At 40.1% G+C, this 20,891-nt stretch overlaps 1 protein-coding gene and 1 pseudogene across 2 annotated transcripts in view; both read right to left on the bottom strand.

The window, feature by feature from the left end:
* Tp53bp1 (tumor protein p53 binding protein 1) overlaps positions 1-20,891 on the bottom strand; it is a 96,861-nt gene that overhangs the window by 21,273 nt on the left and 54,697 nt on the right. For both annotated transcript variants that reach the window (XM_008822327.2, XM_017795389.2), the window contains exons 15-18: positions 17,998-18,055; positions 14,761-14,853; positions 6,194-6,701; positions 847-999 (exon numbers count right to left, since the gene is read on the bottom strand). In XM_008822327.2, coding sequence (XP_008820549.1) covers positions 847-999; positions 6,194-6,701; positions 14,761-14,853; positions 17,998-18,055 — 812 coding nt within the window. The remainder of the gene's footprint in view (positions 1-846; positions 1,000-6,193; positions 6,702-14,760; positions 14,854-17,997; positions 18,056-20,891) is intronic.
* LOC103725081 lies at positions 7,075-8,517 on the bottom strand (annotated as a pseudogene).

The raw sequence follows: 20,891 nt of genomic DNA, 5'->3' as shown, positions 1-20,891 counted from the left end.
ATGGCCCACTACAAACAAGCAAGGAATGTTATCAGATCGTTTAAAAAGTAACAACCTGGCACCACTGGTGTTGGAAGTGCTTAATGGGGTGCTTAATGAATCAAGGCCATCTTGACTTGGGATTACAAAGCCGAGCAGAATCTTAAGTGTGTGAGAAAGGCTGACAGTAAAAATGAAAAACAAACACAGAAAAATAGGAATTTACTGTCTAGTGTCAGGTTGATAAGATAGAGAGATATGTTGGCAAAATTATGTTTTACTTTCACCTCTGGAACTGTGAATCTTAGCATGACTGTTCTGCGTTTTTTTGTAATCTTTGCTGTATATATTTCAAGCCTTGCAACTGTGAAAATTACACTCAGACTTTCATCAAGCTCCTTTTGCGTCTGTTTGTCACTCGCCGACTCCTTGTCCACCCTCTCGACGACCCTGTTCCCATTGGACTGAACTGCCCCGGTCTGGGCTGGTCCGTTGCAAGAATGCAATGAGTAGACATGAAATACATGAGAACAGGAAGGGCATGCACCAAACAGGGACCTCTAGATTTCATTTACATTTCCACAGTTTAAAATAATATGTAAAATCTTTGAGAGAAATTAATAGAAATCTATCATTCTGCTTTTAACAGAAATGATGGGGCTAACCAAAGTTAACCCCCAAGCCCATGGTTGAGGAAAACAAAAAACGCAGGACCTCTCTCTTCTACCCCAGTTTTGTGTCTCTTTTAATTAAAACAACAACAACAGTGTTAGTGCCTAGTGGTACAGGAAAAGAGAAAGAGAGAAGGAGAGGAAGATAGAAAACAAAAGTGATTTTTCTGTCTGCTACACAGACCCAAGTTATTACCTCAGTTACTTTTCTTTCTACTTCTGTTCCATCCACATAATACACATCTGTGATGACACGGGTGACAAGGGTACGTACTTCCCGAATGGTTCTCATGTGGCGATGCAAGACATGGCCATGTGGAGGCTGGGGCATATCAAATTCTTCTTCTCCCTATGAGAGAAGATATAGAACAAAGTTAAAAACAAAAATGAACAAACAGAATCCAGAATGCAACCATGGGTCTTACAGTAAACTCTCAGAATCACAAATACTTTCTTCATGATGAGCACTGTTCCAAGACTCTTGGCTCTGATATGATAAAATTTTCTATTTATCTACAGATAAGACTAAGGAAGAGGCTGGGAGAAGTCTGTGTCAGCCTGACTTCACCTGAAATTATCTAACACTAAAGCTAAATCATAATACCTAACACATTACTTTTAGATTGTAATTACTCTAATTTTCACTTTAAAAAATGTTTTTATTTTATGTGTATAAGTATATTGCCTGCATGTATGTAAGTGCACCTGTGTTATGCAATGCCTGTAGTGGTCAGAAGAGGGCACTAGATCCTCTGGAGCTGGAGTTACAGATGGTTGTTAGCTACCATGTAGCTGCTGGAATTCAAACCTGGGTCCTCTGCAAGAGCAGCCAGTGCTCTTAACTGCTGAGCCATCTCTGCAGACCCTCACACTTTTTTTTGAAACAAGGTTTCACTGTATAGTTCAAACTGGTCTTCAACTCAACTATGTACCCCAAGTTGGCCTCTCTAACTCAGCTCCTCCTCTCTCACCCTCCAAAGTGCTGGGAGTATAAGTATGCACCATCACACCCAGCTAATCTTAATTCTGATGATGGCATGTCCAACAGCTCTTTACCAAAAAGAAGGCACTCTTTAATCCTTAGGTAAGACCAAAATCAACATTTGTTAATCAGTAAGTGAAAACCAATTTATTTATAAAAAATTACATTGATTTCTCCTTAGGTTAAATATGAAACTTTTTAAAAATTTTTATTATTTTTTACATTTTATGTGTATGAATGTACTGCCTGCATGTGTGTAAATGCACCTGTGTCATGCAATGTCTGTGGAGGACAGAAGAGGGCGTTGGATCCCCTGGAACGGGAGTTACAGACAATTGTTAGCTGCCATGTGAGTACTGGGAATCAAACCTGGGCCCTCTGCAAGAGCAGCTAGTGCTCTTAACTGCTGAGTCATTTCTCCAGTCCCAAATATGAAACTCTTAATCTATTCTAAGAAATAGATTTTAGCTAATGGTTAAGCTAGAAAGCTGGGCATGATGATGCACATCGATAGTTGCAATACTTGGAAGGTAGAGGGAGAACCAGAAATTCAAGGCTCCTCTAAACTATACAGCAAGTTTGAGACCAGCACCTGACATACAAAAAAAAGTTACCATAGTACATAGTATGCAGAAATATTAGCAAATTAAGATTTTATATATGGTTGGGGATGGTGGTATATGCCTTTAATTCTAGCACTCAAAAAGCAGAAGCAGGCAGATCTCTGTGAGATTATGGCCAGCCTGGTCTCAAAAAAAAAAAAAAAAAAAAAAACCAAAAATTTATATAGTTTACCATAAAGACCAGTTAGAATAAAACCCTACATTTTGTAACAACTGCTCATGAAATTACTCCAACAAAAATAAGCCTCTTTCATTAAACAAACATTTAGTGAACAATGTATGGGTAACAGGTACACAGTACCTGCTGAAAACTCTAAATGCAAATTTGTTCAGAACTTAAACTAGTTCTTTTTAATAATTTTTTTAATTTATTATTTTTATATGTATAACTGTATTGCTTGCATGTATGTAAGTGCACCCATGTCATGCAATGCCCAAGGAGGTCAGAAGAGGGTCTCACATCACCTGGAACTGGAGTTTCAAACAGTTATTAACCACCATGTGGGTGCTGGGAACAGAACCTAGGTCCTCCGCATGAGCAATCAGTGCTCTTTAACTGCTGAGCCATCTCTCCAGCCCCGGAAACTAGTTCTTAATGTATTCTTTCATTCTGTATGGCACTGTAGTAGTTTATCAACAGTGGTCATAGTAATAACCACCATAATAATCAACAGGTAGCAGGAGTCACCCATGTATTTAGAGCATTCAGATGTCCAGATGCAGTGCTAAGTGCTTTATCTCTTAATCCTCACAGCATCTTCATGTAGCAGTGATGACTCCAAAACCTGGGCCTTAGCCACTCACTCTTATTGCCATCTATCATCACCATCAGATACAGGGAGAGATTAGTTCCCATTTTACAGAGAACATGAAGAGGCAAAGGAAAAAAGTCTAGTGGTTCCCCTTGACTCTTATATTTAAGATCAAATTTGACTTTTTCTACAAAAGCAGAGAAACCAAATTACTATGTCACAGAATAGAAACATTTTAAAGATTATGAAAATAAATAAGTAAAAGAGGGTCTGAGATATGCTATGGCCCCTAAATCTCAAAGGATTTTAAAACTTTTTTTACTTATTTTTAAATTTTTTTTTACTTATTTTTATTTTGTGCATATGAATGTTTGCCTACATGTATGTAAATGTACCAACATGTGCAATGCCTGTGGGGGCCAGAAGAGGGCAATATATCTCCTGGAACCAGAGCTAAGAACAGTTGTAAGCTGCCATGTGGGTGCAGGGAATCAAATCTGGGTACTCTGCAAGAGCAGCCAGTGCTATTAACCATAGGCTTTCTCTCCAGTTCCAAAGGATTTTTTTTTTTTTTTTTTTGGTCTTTCTGAGACAGGGTCTCTCTGTAGCCCCAGCTGTCCTGGAACTCACTATGTAGACCATGGTAGCCTTGAACTCACAGAGATCCACCTGCCTCTGCCTCCCGAGTGCTGGGATTAAAGGCGTGTGCCACCACGCCTAGCCCAAAGGATTTTTCAATATTAGCTCTCAGAGACTATTACTGTAAAAGACAAATGTAAACAAAATTTTGGAACTCTTGGAGAGAGGCACAGATAAACAGCAAAAGACTAAACAGCCCATGTTTCAAAATTAAACTGACTCAGATATGCTTAACTTAAATTCCAGTTCTGTCACTACTGATGACAAAATTTTGGGTAATTTATTATACTAAATCTGTCTTCAGTTTGGTCTCTGTGGGAATAATAATGATATCAATCCCACAGGTTGGGTCTGAAACACAATGATGGCATAGCATAAGGTGTTCAATAAATTAGGAACTCTATTTTACAAAATAATCTAGACAATGGCAACAAGAGGCACACCACTGAAAACTTCCTGGGAAGTTCCTAAGAATGATCTATCAGAGAACTGGAAAGGCATATTAGCCACTGTAAGATATTCACAACCACACCTTATTCCCTTACTTACTCAATTTACCCCAGGAACCTCATCTGCATCAGTCCTATTATCTCTAGGCTGTCTCTCTGCTGCAGTCCCTAGTCATTCCAGGCCCTTCTTGTCACCCCTGTCACTGTTCTTTCAGATCCCAGTACAGTGCTATACTGTCCTCCTGCTTCTTTCTCTTATCTGAGGTGCTAGAGACACACTCAAACAGACCTAGGGAGAGGTACTTAATTATGATGGTTAGAAAGGAAGATGATAAATGGAGGCAGAATGAATGTAAACAACATGATATGAGAGTGGCTTTTTACAGCAATGGTAACAGCATGCAACGACCCATGCAAGCTCAAGCCAGACAAACATAGAAATGGGGGAAGTTAAGTCCCAGACTTAACTTAGGAACTATTGCTACTGGGAGAGGGACAGTCTGTTGAGTGTGACACTAGAGAGGTTAGCCAGGCTCCAGTGGTTGGACAAACACCAAAGGACATTTGGAGACACAAAGTTGACTCAGTGGGCCTTAATATACACGACAAAGTAAATAAAATCGGGGGGGGGGGGCTATAAGACAGATACAGATAGAAGAGGGAGTCTAAATATGATCAAAAAAAGTTGTATGAATTTTGTAAAAATTCAATTAAAAAAAGATTGCATTACACTGTTCAAACAATTGCAAAGAGAACCTATGCATCAGAGGGAAAAGCTTACAATTAAAGTAAATCACTACTGCTTTTTTTGTTTATGGCTCTATTCAATGTAGTTTGATTACTTGAACAGACTGATACCCAACATATTGCCATACAAAACAGTATTGTGAAAAATACATGTCTCAGGCTGCGCATGGTGGCACACACCTTTAGTCCCAGCCCCAGGGAGGCAGAGGCGGGCAGATCTCTGTGAGTTCAAGGCCAACTCTCTGTGAGTTCAGGGCCACAGGTAGACCCTGTCTCAGATCAAAAACAAAGTCTCTTAATGCAAGTGTTGAATTGACAGTTTGTTCAGACCTAAAAAAAGATTCTGGCTTTGTTTTCCAATAAAGGCCTACTACTTAACAAACTCTAGCACTATGCCACTTTCTCTAAAAGACTATTCATTATAGAACCAAGTAATTTTCACCATATCCTGAATAAACTGCTTCTGTCTTTTAAAAAATAGAATTATACAATACTATTAAGGAGAGATGGCTCAGCAGTTAAAAGCACTGGCTGTTCTTGCAGAACACCACATGGTGGTTAATAACCATCTGTAACTCCAGTTCCAGGGGAATCCGATGCTCTCTTCTGACATCCCCGGGCATTGCAAAATATAGGTGCACTTACATACATGCAAGAAATACATTCATATACACAAACAAACAAACAAAAATTAAAAAAAAAAAAAGTCATTAGAGAGGCTGAACAGATGGCTCAGCAGTTAAGAGCACTGGTTACTCTTGCAAGAGGACCCTGGCTCAGTTCCCAGTACCTACATGGTGGCTAACACTCATCTGTTAACTCCAGTTCCAGGGGACCCATGCATTCTTCCGACCTCCTTGGGTACCAGGTACACATGTAATGCACTTAACACATACGCAGACAAAGCATTCATACACTTGAATGAAATCTTTTAAGAAACAAAAACCAGTTATTAGAACTGGAGAGATGGCTCAGTAAAGTGCTTGCCTCACAAGCATAAGAACTTGAGTTCAGATCCCAAAAACCAACATTAAAACTGGGTACAGTGACACACACATATAATCCCAGCAATGGTGAGGTAAGAGGAGACAAGTGAATCTCCAGAAGCTCAGGGGCCAGCTACCCTGGCCTACATGGAGAAGATTCAGGCCAATGACAGGTCCTGTCTCAAAACAAAAATGACAAATACCTGTGGTTGTCCTCCGACCTCGACATACAAAACGTACAGAGAACAATAATAATAAAGTTTTAAAAAAAGAAAGAGGTATAGTTTGAAGTGCCACAACTTAAATTCTCTGAGATTCAATCCAGTGTGTCCATAACTGGGCCTCTGAAGCACCTATGTTCCCACCTGGCTGTGGAGGGACTCAGTATCATCTGCAGGAGCACTGACTGGTTTCTCACCACTCCCCCTCTCAGTCTGTACTGTGGCATCTTGTTTTCCAGAGGTCTGGTCCACTGTACTGGTCCCCTGCTCACACACATTCTTTACAGTTTGTGTTGCTGCTGAAACAGTTTCTGGGGCACACAGGGAATGTTCCACAGTCTGGATTCCTATATTACTCTGGGTGGGCCTTTCAAGCAAGACCTTAGTAGGCTTTTCCTGATTAGCATTCCACCCTTCCTTCTGGCCTTCTGGCAGGTCTATCTCCATTGCTTCTCCTTGGGAGCTAAATGGCCCCTGTGCAGCCCTCTGCTGGGAAACAGCAGCAGCAGCAGCAGCAGAGCCCTCAGAAGGAACACCATCTTTGACAGGTCCTATAGGTCTCACAAGCTGTTCACTCTGCCTGATCATTTGGTTATCGTCCAATTTTTCTTTCTCCTCATCTTGAATACTTGGAAAATGGTGTAAGTTCCCCCTGAAAATGAAACATAAATTCCATGTTAGAGTTTGAATATGGCTTTTCCTTATGAAACTCATGTTAAAATCTATCCTGTGCAGATGTGGGAAAGCATATCTATAATCTCGGCACTCAGGAGGATGAGGATCATGAGCACAAGGCCAACCTAGGCTAAGTAGAGAGGCTGCCCAAAATATAAAATAATAAAATTAATTTAATCCCCACTATAATGAGGTATTAAGAGGGCAAAACTAAATCCAACATGGCATTTTAGAGCTGGGCCTTGAGAAATAATTAAGACTAGACAAGGCCATCTGGGTAAGGTACACACTGGTAGCTTTTTAAGAAACACCGATCAGAACTAGCACACATTCTTTATTATGACATCATGCCATGCAATGCCTTAGGATTCCAACATTAAATAAACCATCACCAGACACAGCCCCTCAATCTTCAAACAACCCTGAATCAAAATAAACCTCTTTTCTTCATAGTTTAACTAGTCTGTGGTATTATTATTAGCAATTAAAAATGGACTAAGTGAACTCTGAAATCTGACACAATAAAATAAGGTCAATAAGATGAAAAGTCATTACTGAAGTCACATATAATGCAAGGCAGCTTAGTGGTCTACTCAGAAAAGTATGTCATGATGTCTCGTTTGGTCTTTTTTAAAAAATACTTTCTTTTTTTTTTTTTTTGTAAGCAAGACATTTAACTGGATGATTTTCACAAACCATACATGACATTTCTAACCATCACAATTCAGTGAAGTACAAAACATTAAGTTACAGACTGTGGGAAGGGAAGGCGGCAACAGGGTTGGCACCTTCCCATCCTGGTGGTTCTATGGGTAGGGACCAGGGGAAGGTTAAACCAAGCCCCTCCTTTCAATGTACAAAAGAATTACTCTGATATTAAATTGTATTGAAAACAAAATGGACTAAAAAGCAAATGCTACTCTATGTCGGGTGAAGTGGGAGGAACGAATGAGTCCTTTGAAGCAGGAGGGGACAGCTGGGAAGCTTCGGGCTGTGACCCTGCCGGTCACTCACGCTGCTCCATTTTACTTTTGGTTGTCTCAGAAAGGTCCGGTTCTTCTTCTCCTTCTTCCCTTTAGTATTTGCTTGGAAATTTCTCCAACTGTCCACTCGACCATCTCGACTTTCCTCGAAGTTCTTCTGCCACTCCCTCTCTCGTTTGGCTTTCTCTTGAGCTTCAATCTCCTCTTCCCTCTGTCGCTTTCTTTCATGCATTTCTTTGGCTTCTTTCTCTTTCCTTTTAATTTCCAGCTCAGCAAAGAGCTTCATGGTCTGTTTGTACACTGCTTGCTTGAACAGTTTGGGGTCATCCTCCTCTACATTGGTAGGCTTTCCTTCCTTCTTTAATTGTTTTTTTCCACTCTTTAACAGTGTGTTCCACGTATTCTTTTCCTGCCTGAATTACATCCAGGGCCCTCTTCTTTTGTTCCTGATCCAGTAGCAACTTGTAAGCTTTGTCCACAGCTTCAAAAGCCTTCTGTGCTCTGTCAGCATCATCTTGATTTTTGTCAGGATGCACCAATATAGACAACTGCCGAAACCTCTTTTTTATTTCCTAGTCTGTCACTTCAGGATCTATCTGAAGAACCTCAAATGGGTTCAAATTAAAGTAAGAGGAACCAGGACAGGTCAACCTTTCAATCTGATTTTTGGATGTTAGAACTGAGTCTCTCTTCTCTATTTGTTTCACCTCGCAATAGAAGGTCATAAAAGCCTCCTCCGTGCTGCCTCCGCCGCCCGAAGCACCGCATTCAGCCGAAGCCGCCATTTTCCCCTACTTTCATTTTTTAATTTTATGTATATGAGTGTATTGCCTACATGTGTGCACCTGTGTCATGCAATGTCCAAGGCAGTCAGAAGAGGGCGCTGGATCTTCTAGAACTGGAGTTATGGACAGTTGTTAGCCACCATATGGGTGCTGGGAATCAAACCCAGGTCCTTTGCCAGAGTAGTCAGTGTTCTTAACCACTGAGCCATCTCTCTAGCCACATCATTTGGTCTTAATGGTTCTAACATTCCTTACTGACTCTTACCACTATACAAGCTATCTGTCTTCTCCTGAGCAATAATTTTAGAAGAAGAAATCCAATCTTCGAAGGAGAAAGTTGCTGGTAAGAGTCTGGGTTTCTGGCTCAAAAGACCATCTGGTGATTGCAGTATGTGTCCAATTCCTCAGTGTCACCACTGGGCATATCTATGCCTTAAACATCTCAGAATAACTTGAAGACAATTCTCAAGATATACAGCCCCTGTCTTTTCATTAGTTTTTCCATTTGGGCATCAGTTTTCTATTCAATAAATACTGGCTGAATGCTTCCTATACCAAATACCACAGTTTCTGAGGTGACTGGAGGTTTTAAGTGTTTTTAATAACTGTAGAATAAAAAGACCCAGGTTAGCTCCAAGTAAGCAGGTTACACACAAATCTGTCTTATTTACCTTTAAATTTGAAACACATAACATTAACAAAGCTTAATACTTAAAGTTTAATACTTGTACTTTAAGATTTTTTAAAAATTTATGTGTATGTGAGCCTGCATGAATTTTGTATACCAGGTGCATGCAGGAGCCTGCCGAGGCCAGAAGAGGGTGTTGGGTCTCCCAGAACTTGAGTTGCAAGTGGTTGTAAGCCCACCTTGTGGGTGCTGGGAAGCAAACTCAGGTCCTCTGCCAGATCAGCAAATCTGCCAGATGAGCCATCTCTCCAGCTCCTTAATATGTGTACTTTGATCAAAAGAATGAATATTCTCTGAATAAATAAAGTACAAAAATCTACTCAGAGATAAAGTAAACAGACCAATGCATTATTTGGCTACCTCACATGTAAACAGCCAGAATTAAGGTAAAATAAATCACCAATCGTGATGGCTCACATCTGTAATCCTAGTCCTCAAGAGGCTTGAGGCAGGTCAACTGCTGCAAATTCAAGGCCAGTCTAAACTATTTGGTGAGCTCCAGGTCCACCTGGGCTGAGACCCTTTCTGAAACCAAAACCAAAACCAAAAAAATAATAAATAAATAAATAAATAAATAAATAAATAAATAAAATTTCCATTCTGAACTGACCATGTCAGAACATCTGGAATATTATTTCAGAGCTGGGTATCATGTTTTAAAGCATAAACTGAGACACATCACTGAAGATTATTAAGTATGATAAGGGGCTTAAACTATGTCATAGAAATGGCTCAGCACTTAAGAGCACTGGCTGTTCTTGAAGCTTCAATTCCCAGCACCCACACAGCAGTTAACAACCATCTGTAACTCCAGTTCCAGCGGATCTGATGCCTTCTGGCCTGCATGGACACTGCACAACATGGGTGCATTTATATACATGCAGGCAATATACTTATACACATAAAATAATTTTTTTAAATATTAAATATTTTCGGGGCTGGAGAGATTGCTCAGCGGTTAAGAGCACTGGCTGCTCTTGCAGAGGACCCAGGTTCAATCCCCAGCACCTACATGGTGGCTACAAACCAACCATCCTTAACTCCAGTTCCGGGGGAATCTGAAGCCCTCTTCTGACCTCCGCAGCATTGCACGACACAGGTGCACTCACATACATGCAGGCAATACACTCATACACATAAAATAAAAATAAATATTTTTTAAATATTAAGTATTTTCTAAAAGAAGTAAACTTCTGTTGCTTGTTATTGCAGTCAAAGAAACTAAGACAGCTCAGAAACTATTTAATCAGCATAGAACCTCAGAAGAATTTTTTTCCTAAAGCAAATTTCTGTTTTATTTTGGACTTTTTTTCCTCAAGAGATAAATATTAAGCCTGCTTTCCCCCTCTGCCTCTGTAGAGTTAATCAGAATTGTTGCTTCTTTAAAGAAACCAAAAGTGACTCAATGTAACATTGGCAATATCAGCAGAGTCCTACCAAACATCAGAATTTTGGCATTTATCATTCTTCTGTTAAAATAATCAAAAGATTCATGTTAAAAGTGTTTTGTTGGGGCTGGGCGTGGTGGCACACGAATTTAATCTCACCACTTGGGAGGCAGAGGCAGGTGGATCTTTGTGAGTTTGAGGCCAGCCTGGTCTACATAGTGAGTTCCAGGACAGCTGGGGCTATAAGGAGACCCTGTCTCAAAAACAAGGGGGGAAAAAAAAGTGCTTTGTTGGGACTGGAAAGATGGCTCAGTGGTTAAAGGCATTGGCTGCTATTGCAGAGGTCCCAGGTTCCGTTCCCAGCACCCACATGGTGGCTAACAACCATCTGCAACTCCAGTTCCAGGGGATCTGACACCTTCTTCTGACCTCCGCAGGCATTGAACAACATGGGTACACTTACATACATGCAGGCAATACACTCATACACATAAAATATTTTTTTTTTAAATGCTTTGTTTTGGTTAACAAGATTTGTAATTAAGACCAACACACAATGGTAGGGAAAAAACATTGAAGCTTTAATTACAACATGTACTATAAAAACTGTTGCTCCAATCCTATGAAGTTTATAAATCAATGAGAAAAATGTACCATAAAGATACATACTAATTCAAGAAATTAGAAAGAGGATAAAAGTGCTTGCTCCCAAGCCCAACAACCTGAGCTCGATCCCTGGAATATACATGGTGGAAGGAGAGACCAACTCATCCTCTGATCTCCACAAGAGTGCCATGATATGCACCATCCCCTCCAATAAATGTGGGGGGGAGGGAGGGACGAAGAGAGAGAGGGAGGGAGAGAGAAGGTAATCTTTAGCACCAGAAAAGTTGTAGAAGAAAAGTAATTGTCTACAAAATTACACAGGGGTACAGATGATACAATTATAGAAAACTTACCTAGTATGTGTGAGACCCTGGGTTGGAGTCCCAGTATGGGGGTGCGAGGGTACCACATCTCTTTATTTTTCAAATGGAGGAGGGTTACAGATGTATGTATATGTATCTTTTCTCCTGTGTGTACAGAGATGTGGATGCATGTGCACATGCACATGTGGAGGCCTGAAGTTGCTGCAGGAAACCCTCCTCTACTGCTCTTTTACTTTATTCATTGAGGCAGAGTCCTTCGGTCAAATCCAGAGCTCACTAATAGGGCTAGTCTTGCTAGCCAACTTCTCTAGAAATTCCGTTTCCACCCCTCAATGCTGGAATTACAGGTGGGCTGCCACAGCCACATACCATTTAGGTGGGTTTCTGGGAATCTCAACTCTTGAAGGGAACCAAATAGATAAAGAGAAGAGATTGGGCAACAGAGTTAACTGGACAAGCTGGAAGGTTACAAGCAACTTGTAGGAATGCCAAGAATGCATACAAGGTACTGTGTAGAGGTGTTGGCCATCACACTGACCAACACAACCTTCATCTTGAGCTTGTTATTCTAAAACCCAGAATGTCCTTGAAGATAGTCAGTAGCCATAGCAGGACTTTGTACCTAGATAGTAGCTGGGAAAAATGTTTGTGTCCTTGAGTAATCACTTACTGTTCTTCTGCTTCTCATGCTGTAATTGTTTTGCAAGGCCAATAAAAGGAAAAGCAAAAGGGCACACAGGTCTCTTGCCCTCAAGATGCTGAGCCCTCTGCTATCTTTGAAATAACTACTGTGTCCGTGGTTACTTTCCAGTCTCAATACCAACAAATTCTGGTCCTCAGGTTTGTGTAGCAAGCACTTTAACCACTGAGTCATCTCCTCAGCCCAATACATTTCTTTATTAGTTTCAGCTCCACAATTCTACTCTAGATTATATATCAAGATTTAGAAACTAAGAAAATTTTAGCTTAAAATAGCAAAAATTAATTCAAAGTGATACATGAAAGAATTAATCTTCATATTTAACCAACTTTTTTGTTTTGTGAGATAGGATCTCATGTAGCCCAGGCTGGCCTCAAAATCACTATGTAGTAAAGGTTGGCCTTCAACTCTTTTTTAAAAAAATAATTTATTATTTTTATTTTGTGTATATGAGTGTATTGCTTGCATGTAAGTATACCCATGTTGTGCAACACCCGAGGAGGTCAGAGAAAAGCTTCTATCTCCCCTGGAAATAGAGTTACAGACAGTTGTTAGCTGTCATGTGGGTGCTGAGAACCAAACTCAGGTCCTCTGCAAGAGTAGTCAATGCTCTTAACTGCTGAGCCATGTATCTAGCTGCTGGCCTTGAATTCTTGATCCTGTTGTTTCAGCCTTCTGAATGCTGAGATTATAGGTGAGAACCACCATACCCAGCTTACTTAACCAACCTCTAACCATTTAGTTCTGAGTGTAGATCTATGGAACAACTAGAATTCAGCTAGTTTCCCATGTCCTGTTCTACAAAGGTTGCAATATGCTGCCTCCTCTATTTTAAGATGCTCAAATAAAAAAGGATACAGTGATAGAATTTATCAATAGCTGGATTGTTTCTATGCCACTTTTAGCAACACACAAAGTATTATTTCACCCTGCAAACTTTTAAGACATGATAAAGGCTCTGATGCCCTTACTATCTTGCCAAGAGTCCCAAGAATACTTTAAAGTGCATACATAATCTATCAGAATGCCCAAATAACAGCACTGACATTTTTCTTCTAACCATTTCTGTCAATAAAGAACACAGAGCTAGGCATGGTAGCTTATGCCTATATCCCAGGCCTAAGGAGGCAGAGGTATAAGGATCAGGAATTTAGGGTCATTCTCAACAATATCAAGTTCAAAGACAGCCTGAGCTACATGAGATCCTATTTCAAAACCAAAAAGGAATATAGAAATGATGCTATTAGGGGGCTGGAAAGAGGGCTCAGCTGGTAAAATACCAAACATGAGGGTCTGAGTTCTGATCTCTAGCACCAACATAAAACCTAGGTGTAGCAGCCCATGTCTGTAACTCCAGTGCTGGAGAAATGGGGGCAGTCACCGGTCAACCAACCTAGTCAATCTGTGATCTCCAGGTCCAGTGAGAGCTCCTAACGAAAAAAAATAGGTGGAGCCAGGCACAGTGGCACAAGTTTTTAATCCTAGCACTCAGGGAGACAAAGGCAGGTGAATCTCTATGAGAGTGATGCCAGCCTGGTCTATACAGTGAGTTCAAGGCCAGCTGAAGCTACAAAGACACTGTCTCAAAAAAACAAAAAGTGAAGAGTAACTGAGGAATACACCTGGCATACATGCATGCATGCAACCACACATACACCTTCATGTACACACATGAAAAAAAATCACAAACATCACATTCATGCACGCACACACACACACACACACACACACACACACAATTTAAGCCACTAATATCACTATTAGGAATAAACCTATTAGTATTACATTAGCTAATTGCAAAAATCACTGAATTCCAGAAATGCAAGATACTAACTAATGAAAATACTAAGTACAAGCCACTAATTGCCATTACTTATTTCTCTGTACTAAATGAAGAATTATATATTCCAAACAATGTGCCTTAATAGTCCAAATAAACATTTGGAATTCATTTTGTTTTGTTTTTCCTCTTGCAGAGGACCCAGGTTCAATTCCCAGCACTCACATGGCAGCTAATAACCATCCATAATTCCAGTTCCAGGGGAATTCAACGCTATCTTCTGACCTTCATGGGCACTGCACAACACAGATGCACTTACATACACACAGGCAATATACACATATACACACAAATAATAATAAATAAAAAATAAACTCAGTGCCTTTAATCTTAGTACTCAGGAGGCAGAACCAGGCAATCTCTGTGAGATCAAGGCCAGCCTGGTCTTCATAGTAAGTTCCAGGCCAGCTGGAGCTCTCAACCTGGGCCTGGTGGTACAAACCTTGTAATTCCAGCACTTGGGAGGCCAAGAGGGCAGATTTATGTGAATTCCGAGGACAGCCTAGTCAACAAAGCAAGTTCCAGGCCAGCCAGGACTACATGAGACCATCTCTCAAACACAACAAAAAAACGCTCAGTGTCTGGTACAGTAGCATGCACCTGAGTAAAGAGTATTGCCTGAACCAGAAACTTGAGGCCAGTTTGGGCAAAACAACATAGAGCAATATATCAACTAATTAATGAATCAGTACAACCCCTAAATAGTAGGAAAATAATGTTTACCTAATGGGTGCAGTGCGGGCATCCTCACTTTGAGCCTCATTCTCTTGCTGGGCTTCACAGATACAGCTCAACACAGACATGGTCTTCTGAGGACTAAAGTAATATATTAAAGCAATGTATTGTGTTAGTTTCAAAAGGAAAAGTACCTCTGAAGGGCATCCTTTTAGGCACAGAGGGAATCCTTTCCTACATCCCAAACTTCAAACCCCTTATACCAAAAGGTCAACTCTTGATACATGTTTCAAATGAACACAATGAGGGACTAGAGGTTAAGAGCCCTTGTTGCTCTTTTTTTTTTTTTGGATTAATTTATTATTTTTATTTTATGTGTACGCATGTATTGCCTATATGTAGGTGAGCACACCTGTGTTGTGCAATGCCTGCGGAGGACAGAAGAGACTGTCGGATCCCCTGGAACTGGAGTTATGGACAGCTGTTAGCTGCCATGTGGGTGCTGGGATTCGAACCTGGGTCTTCTGCAAGAACAGTCAGTGTTCTTAACCACTGAGGCAACTCTCCAGCCCCTCCTTGTTGCTCTTGTAGAGGATGGGGGTTAGGTTCCCAGCATCCTCATGGTGGCTCACAACTATCTGTAACTCCAGTTTCAGGAGATCTGATGCCCTCTTCTGGCCTCCATGGGCACTAGACACACATGTGGGACACATACATGCATACAGGCAAAATACTCATACACATAAATTTTTTTGTGTGTGTGTATTTTTGAAACAGGGTCTCCCAGTAGCCCCAGCTGGCCTCAAACTCACAGAGATCCACCTGCCTCTGCCTCCCAAGTGCTGGGATTAAAGGCATGCACCACCACACCCAGCTCCAATATTTTTTAAAAAAACACTTGAGCAAAATTAATGCAATGAAAAACCTTCAGTAAAGAGTCACTGGAGAAAACAGAGAGGATGCCATTAAATACTATAAGGATATAATGAGAAAAATCCAGAATATAGACAACTACAGGACAAACAGTCCAGTTCCTCAAGAGGTACTTCACAAGAGAAAAAAAAAAAAAGCAACAGGAATATAGTGATTTAAAAAATGGCTTACACACACACACACATACACAAATTGAAAAAAAAATTACTTAAACATATCTATCAGACATGATTTGTAGATTTTGGTTTCTTGCTTCTAACTAAAAAGAGAATTATGAGGCAGAGGAATCTAAACACTAAATATTGCATAGCATTAAGGAATCATTGTTAATTTTCAAAAGTATCTTTATCTTAGCCAGGCGTGGTTGTGCATGCCTTTGATCCCAGCACTCAGGAGGCAGAGGATCTCAATGAGTTCAAGGCCAGCATGGTCTACATAGTAAGTTCCAGGCCAGCTGGGGCTACAGAGAAACCCTGTCTCAAAAAGACCTCCCCCCCCCAAAAAAAAGAATCCTTATCTTTTAGAGATAGCACTGAAATAGTTATCTTCAAAAAATTCAGTGTGGGGAAGAAATGCTCAAAGTTTTTATAAATCAAGCCTGACCATTTAAAGTATGGTGGTCTACTGCACTACTCTCTACTTTTGTGTAGATTTTAAACACAGATTTTATTTATTTAATTAAACTGAAAAAAAATTTTTTGAGATACAGGGTCTCACTATGTCACCCTGGTTAGCCTGGAGCTCACAGAGATCCACATACCTCAGGCTCCCAAGTGCTGGGGTTAAAGGCCCTTAAGCACAGCCTTCACACACACACACATACACACACACAATTTGACTCACAACAACACCTGTAACTTTTACCTCATTTCATGATCTACCACCTACTGCCCAAGTTTTTTCTTTTCTATAAATCAGAGTTTTCTATTGGAAAGGCCTCCTCAGGTGCTTTTTATTATTATTATTATTATTATTATTATTATTATTTTATGTGTATGTATGTATTGCCTGCATGTAGGTAAGTGCACCCATGTCATGCAATGCCCGTGGAGAACAGAGGAGACTGTCAGTTCCCTGGAACTGGAGTTACAGCTGTTAGCTGCCATGTGGGTGCTGGAATTTGAACCCGGGTCTTCTACAAGAACAGTGTTCTTAACCGCTGAGTCATTTCTCCAGCCCCCAGGTGCTTATTTTTTAAGATTAAACACATACAAAAGCCTAACAGTGATTAATCTAAAGCATAACTAAGAGCAAAATAAAAAATTTTGAGCAGTCAGAAACACAACAAAAGGGGTTCAAATTTAGTCCATGGACACGTTTTACATTATCTTTTTTAAAAAATCTAAATTTCATGGGGCTGGAGAGATGACTAGTGGTCAAGAGCACTGGCTGCTCTTGCAGAGGACCACCAGAGTTCCATTCTCAAAACACACATGGTGGCTCACCCAATTCCACCCTGTTCTGGTCTCTGCAGGTACCAGGTACACACACACATACATGTAGGCAAACACAAAATTTTAACAAATTTAAAAATTCAAATTTCTCTTTGAATTTTTAAAGATTTGACAACAATAAGCTTGCATTCTTTTTAAAAAATTGCTTAAATTATTTATAGCAGTTTTGAGGATTAGATACAAGATCTTGTATAAGTTAAGCAAACACTCTATCACTATACAGTCCAGCAAGCTTGATATCATAAATGACAACCACCAGTGATGGTGGAACACACTTTTAAATAGAGCACATGTTCCCTTGACCATCCTCCACCCTGCAGCAGTCTTGCATCTAGTCTACTTCCTTACAGTGCCTGCCTTTTTTATTTAAGAAGCCTCACCTGTATTTCACAAACTGTTGCTGGTGTGTTCATTCTGGGACATCTCACGCCTCAAACAAGTCTACTCTCACAGCCACCAGATGGCAAAGCTTCCCCACTAATACCACAGTATCAGGTCACACTTTACTGAAAGCATTACAGCATTCATGACAAAGCAAAAACAGCTCAACCTAGAACTTAATTTGGCAAGCAAGAGAGAAAATGTCCTAAGGCAGTGCCCATCTAGAACTACAATGTGTCTAGAGCTATCTCTTGCTCCTTTGTTTCTTCACCAAAAAGCTCAGTCATCAACAGAAAAGGAAAAAGGGAACTCCTGTGAACACTGGGAAGACCTCCAGATATCTCAATATTTAAGTATGCCAAGAGTTCCACTGGACCTAAAATTACTAAGAAAACCTATAACTCAACACACTGCTGAATATGTTGGATTTCAAGTGTTTTCATGTGTCAATAAATCATCTTCTCTTTTCCAATAGCTCAGTATTAAATTCCTCTAAATAATAACCAGCTCTGGTTACCTGGCAACAGCCTCAGCAAGGGCAGGAGATCCATTTTTTCTTTCACCAGCTGCAGGCTCTGAACGTAACAAAAGCATTGAGAGAAAAGAAAGAGAAACGGGATTCAGTTAGTACCAAGCCTACAACCTCTGCCCTACTACATCAGGTCTACAGCAAATAGAAACAACACTAATAATGAACAGAAAAGACATAATTTAATAGCACAAGTTTTTCTCATTTCCATCAATTTTCTTTCATATTTCCTAAAGAAAACTTATTTAATTAGAAATACAATATAATGGATTATTAAGCAATAATATTTTTATGTGAAAATTTAACTATCTGAATCACAATTCACCTCTCCCTGTACAAGAAATTTAAAACTTACATGGGAAAATACAAAAGAAAATTTTTTTAAAAAGGAAATAAAATCCCTCTTAATAAAATATGTAACAAGCCAGGTGTTGCATGGTATACCCTTGTATTCCATTCCAAACACCTGGGAGGCTGAGGCAGAAGGATTTCAAGTTCAAGGCCAGTCTAGACTATATAGTGAAACTCTACTTCAAAATAAATAACAAAATGTGTAAGAATATTCTAGGTTGATGTACAAATTTAGTGGCTCATTTTAGGACTGCTCACATATAGAGTGTACTTCCCAAAGGGCTGTAAGAAATATTTGAATAAGGCACCTTTCCCAAGAAAGAGACAGCAGTAACAATTTAAACATAATACCAAAAAAAAAAAAACTAAATGTCAAAGGATTACATTTTCATTTACAATTTATTTCAGTCTCAGAAAAAAATAATCTTTAAATGTCTTTAAAATTCCCCAATATAACCTTAGCAGCTCATCTTGGGGACAGCTGAGTTTGGTAGTCCAAGCCCTGTTTGGAAAACAGAAGGCTAGAGGCCAGGTTCCTGAACTTAGTGGTGCAGCAAAGGGATAAGCTACTTTGTCATTCTGAATCTCAGTTTCCTCATCTACAAGAGAAAAAACAAGACCAACCTCACATGCTTGTTGTGAGGATCAAATGATGTGAGACCATGACCCCAGTGTCTGACATTACCTTCCGAGTATTAAAAAAAAAAAGGGGGGGGGGGGTACCATCAATGTGACATCCTTAACATTTAGTTCCTGCTAGGTCTTCCCAATTAAGAGTTTCAGATCTAAAGGTAAAGATTCAGTGCTAACACATTCTCATTCCTCTTTCTCCCTCCACCACTCCTAATCTCTATTCTCTAACTTGAGATTTTTTCAAATATTTTATTTACTATTTTTATTTTATGCATATGAGTGTATTGCCTGCATGTAGGTAAGTGCACCCGTGTCTTGCAATGCTCACGGAGGACAGAAGAGGCCGTCAGATCCCCTGGAACTGGAGTTACAGACAGTTGTTAGCTGCCATGTGGGTGCTGGGATTCAAACCCTGGTCTTCTGCAAGAACAGTGTTGTTGTTTTTTTAAATATTTTATTTATTTGTTTTTTATATTTTTATGTGTATGCATGTATTACCAGCATGTAGGTAAGTACACCCATGTCATGCAATGCCTGCGGAGGACAGAAGAGGCTGTCGGAGCCCCTGGAACTGAAGTTACCGACAGTTGTTAGCTGCCATGTGGGTGCTGGGATTCGATCCCGGGTCTTCTGCAAGAACAGTGTTCTTAACTGCTGAGCCATCTCTCCAGTCCCTCTAACTTGAGATTTAAAGTTGAGATTCTCCTGCCTGGTTTCCCAAACACCACCACATTCAACATACTCTCTTGATAAGCCATTATTAATTCCAATGACAATAGTAATGATGAAATCATGTGATATTTATTTCCCATTGAGGTTCTAGGTTCAAATCCCTAAGCCCTGTATTCTGTGTGGTCCAGAGAATGATTCATGATAGCCATGAGTAAGTTTATTAAGTATATAGCAAGCAAAAGTAAAAGAATATCAAGTAGCAGATAGAAATCAGCATCAAATCAGGTGCTGAAAACATCCAGCAGAAATCAACTTGGGAAGCCCCATTGAGACAGCCAGCTACAGTTTGCCTTTGGGAAAGTTCCCAGAAGAGTAGAGCGTCTCAGTTGAGGCTTCCTATTATAAAATAATAGTGGAAAGGTAGCATCATCAAATCAGGTGCTTATAATCATCCAGCAAAAACCACCTGGGAAAGCCCTGCTGAAAGCCAGTCTGCAGTTACTTGGTCCCTGATCAAGAGTTCCAGGCGGGGTAGAACATTCTCCCCAGGAATGAGCTTCTGGCGTCTCTTTCCCACTGCAGGCATTTTTATTTCATGGAATAAACAATAGTAACCTCTGTTGGAAATAGTTTACCTTCTAGCTGTTCCTAAGGCCCTATGTTTTTAATAGTGTTAGTTGCTTGCGGTTTTCAGCTTGCTGTTTCCTATCTCCTAGTTACAGAGTTAGGAGGCTGGCCGGCCCAAGATAGGAAGTTATGGAGAACACTTGATGTAAGCATGCCTGGTCTGAAAGGGAGGGGGGTCAACTCCCCTTCCACATCCAGCTATTTCTCAGTGAGCTCAAACAGTACACCACAATTTACCAATATAATATACATCACACCCTGAGAAACAAAACAGCATTATAGTTTTAGAACCAGAATGCCTAAATTTGAATCCAGGCTACTCCTGTGCAGCTGTGGGGAAGAAAGATGCTCAACCTTCCAGTGCCTCAGTTTGCTCATCTGTGAAAGGAAGATAACAGGATCTACTTCCTAAGCTATGAGATGTAATAGCTACACATGTAAAACTGTCTGGCATACAGAGAGTTCAAAATTACTAGCTAATTTTCCTTGATCTTACAAAGTAAGTCCCTCTTCCTCAAGTCTACCATCTCTATCAGGCTGTTGAAAGCTTCCTCTCCCAAGTCCTTCAGCAGCTTGACTCAACAATCTATCCCTTCATC

Source organism: Nannospalax galili, unplaced genomic scaffold (genome assembly GCF_000622305.1).
Source record: "Nannospalax galili isolate Female #2095 unplaced genomic scaffold, S.galili_v1.0 scaffold1909, whole genome shotgun sequence".
NCBI classification, from domain to species: domain Eukaryota; kingdom Metazoa; phylum Chordata; class Mammalia; order Rodentia; family Spalacidae; genus Nannospalax; species Nannospalax galili.
This window is presented reverse-complemented; position numbering and strand designations above follow the sequence as displayed.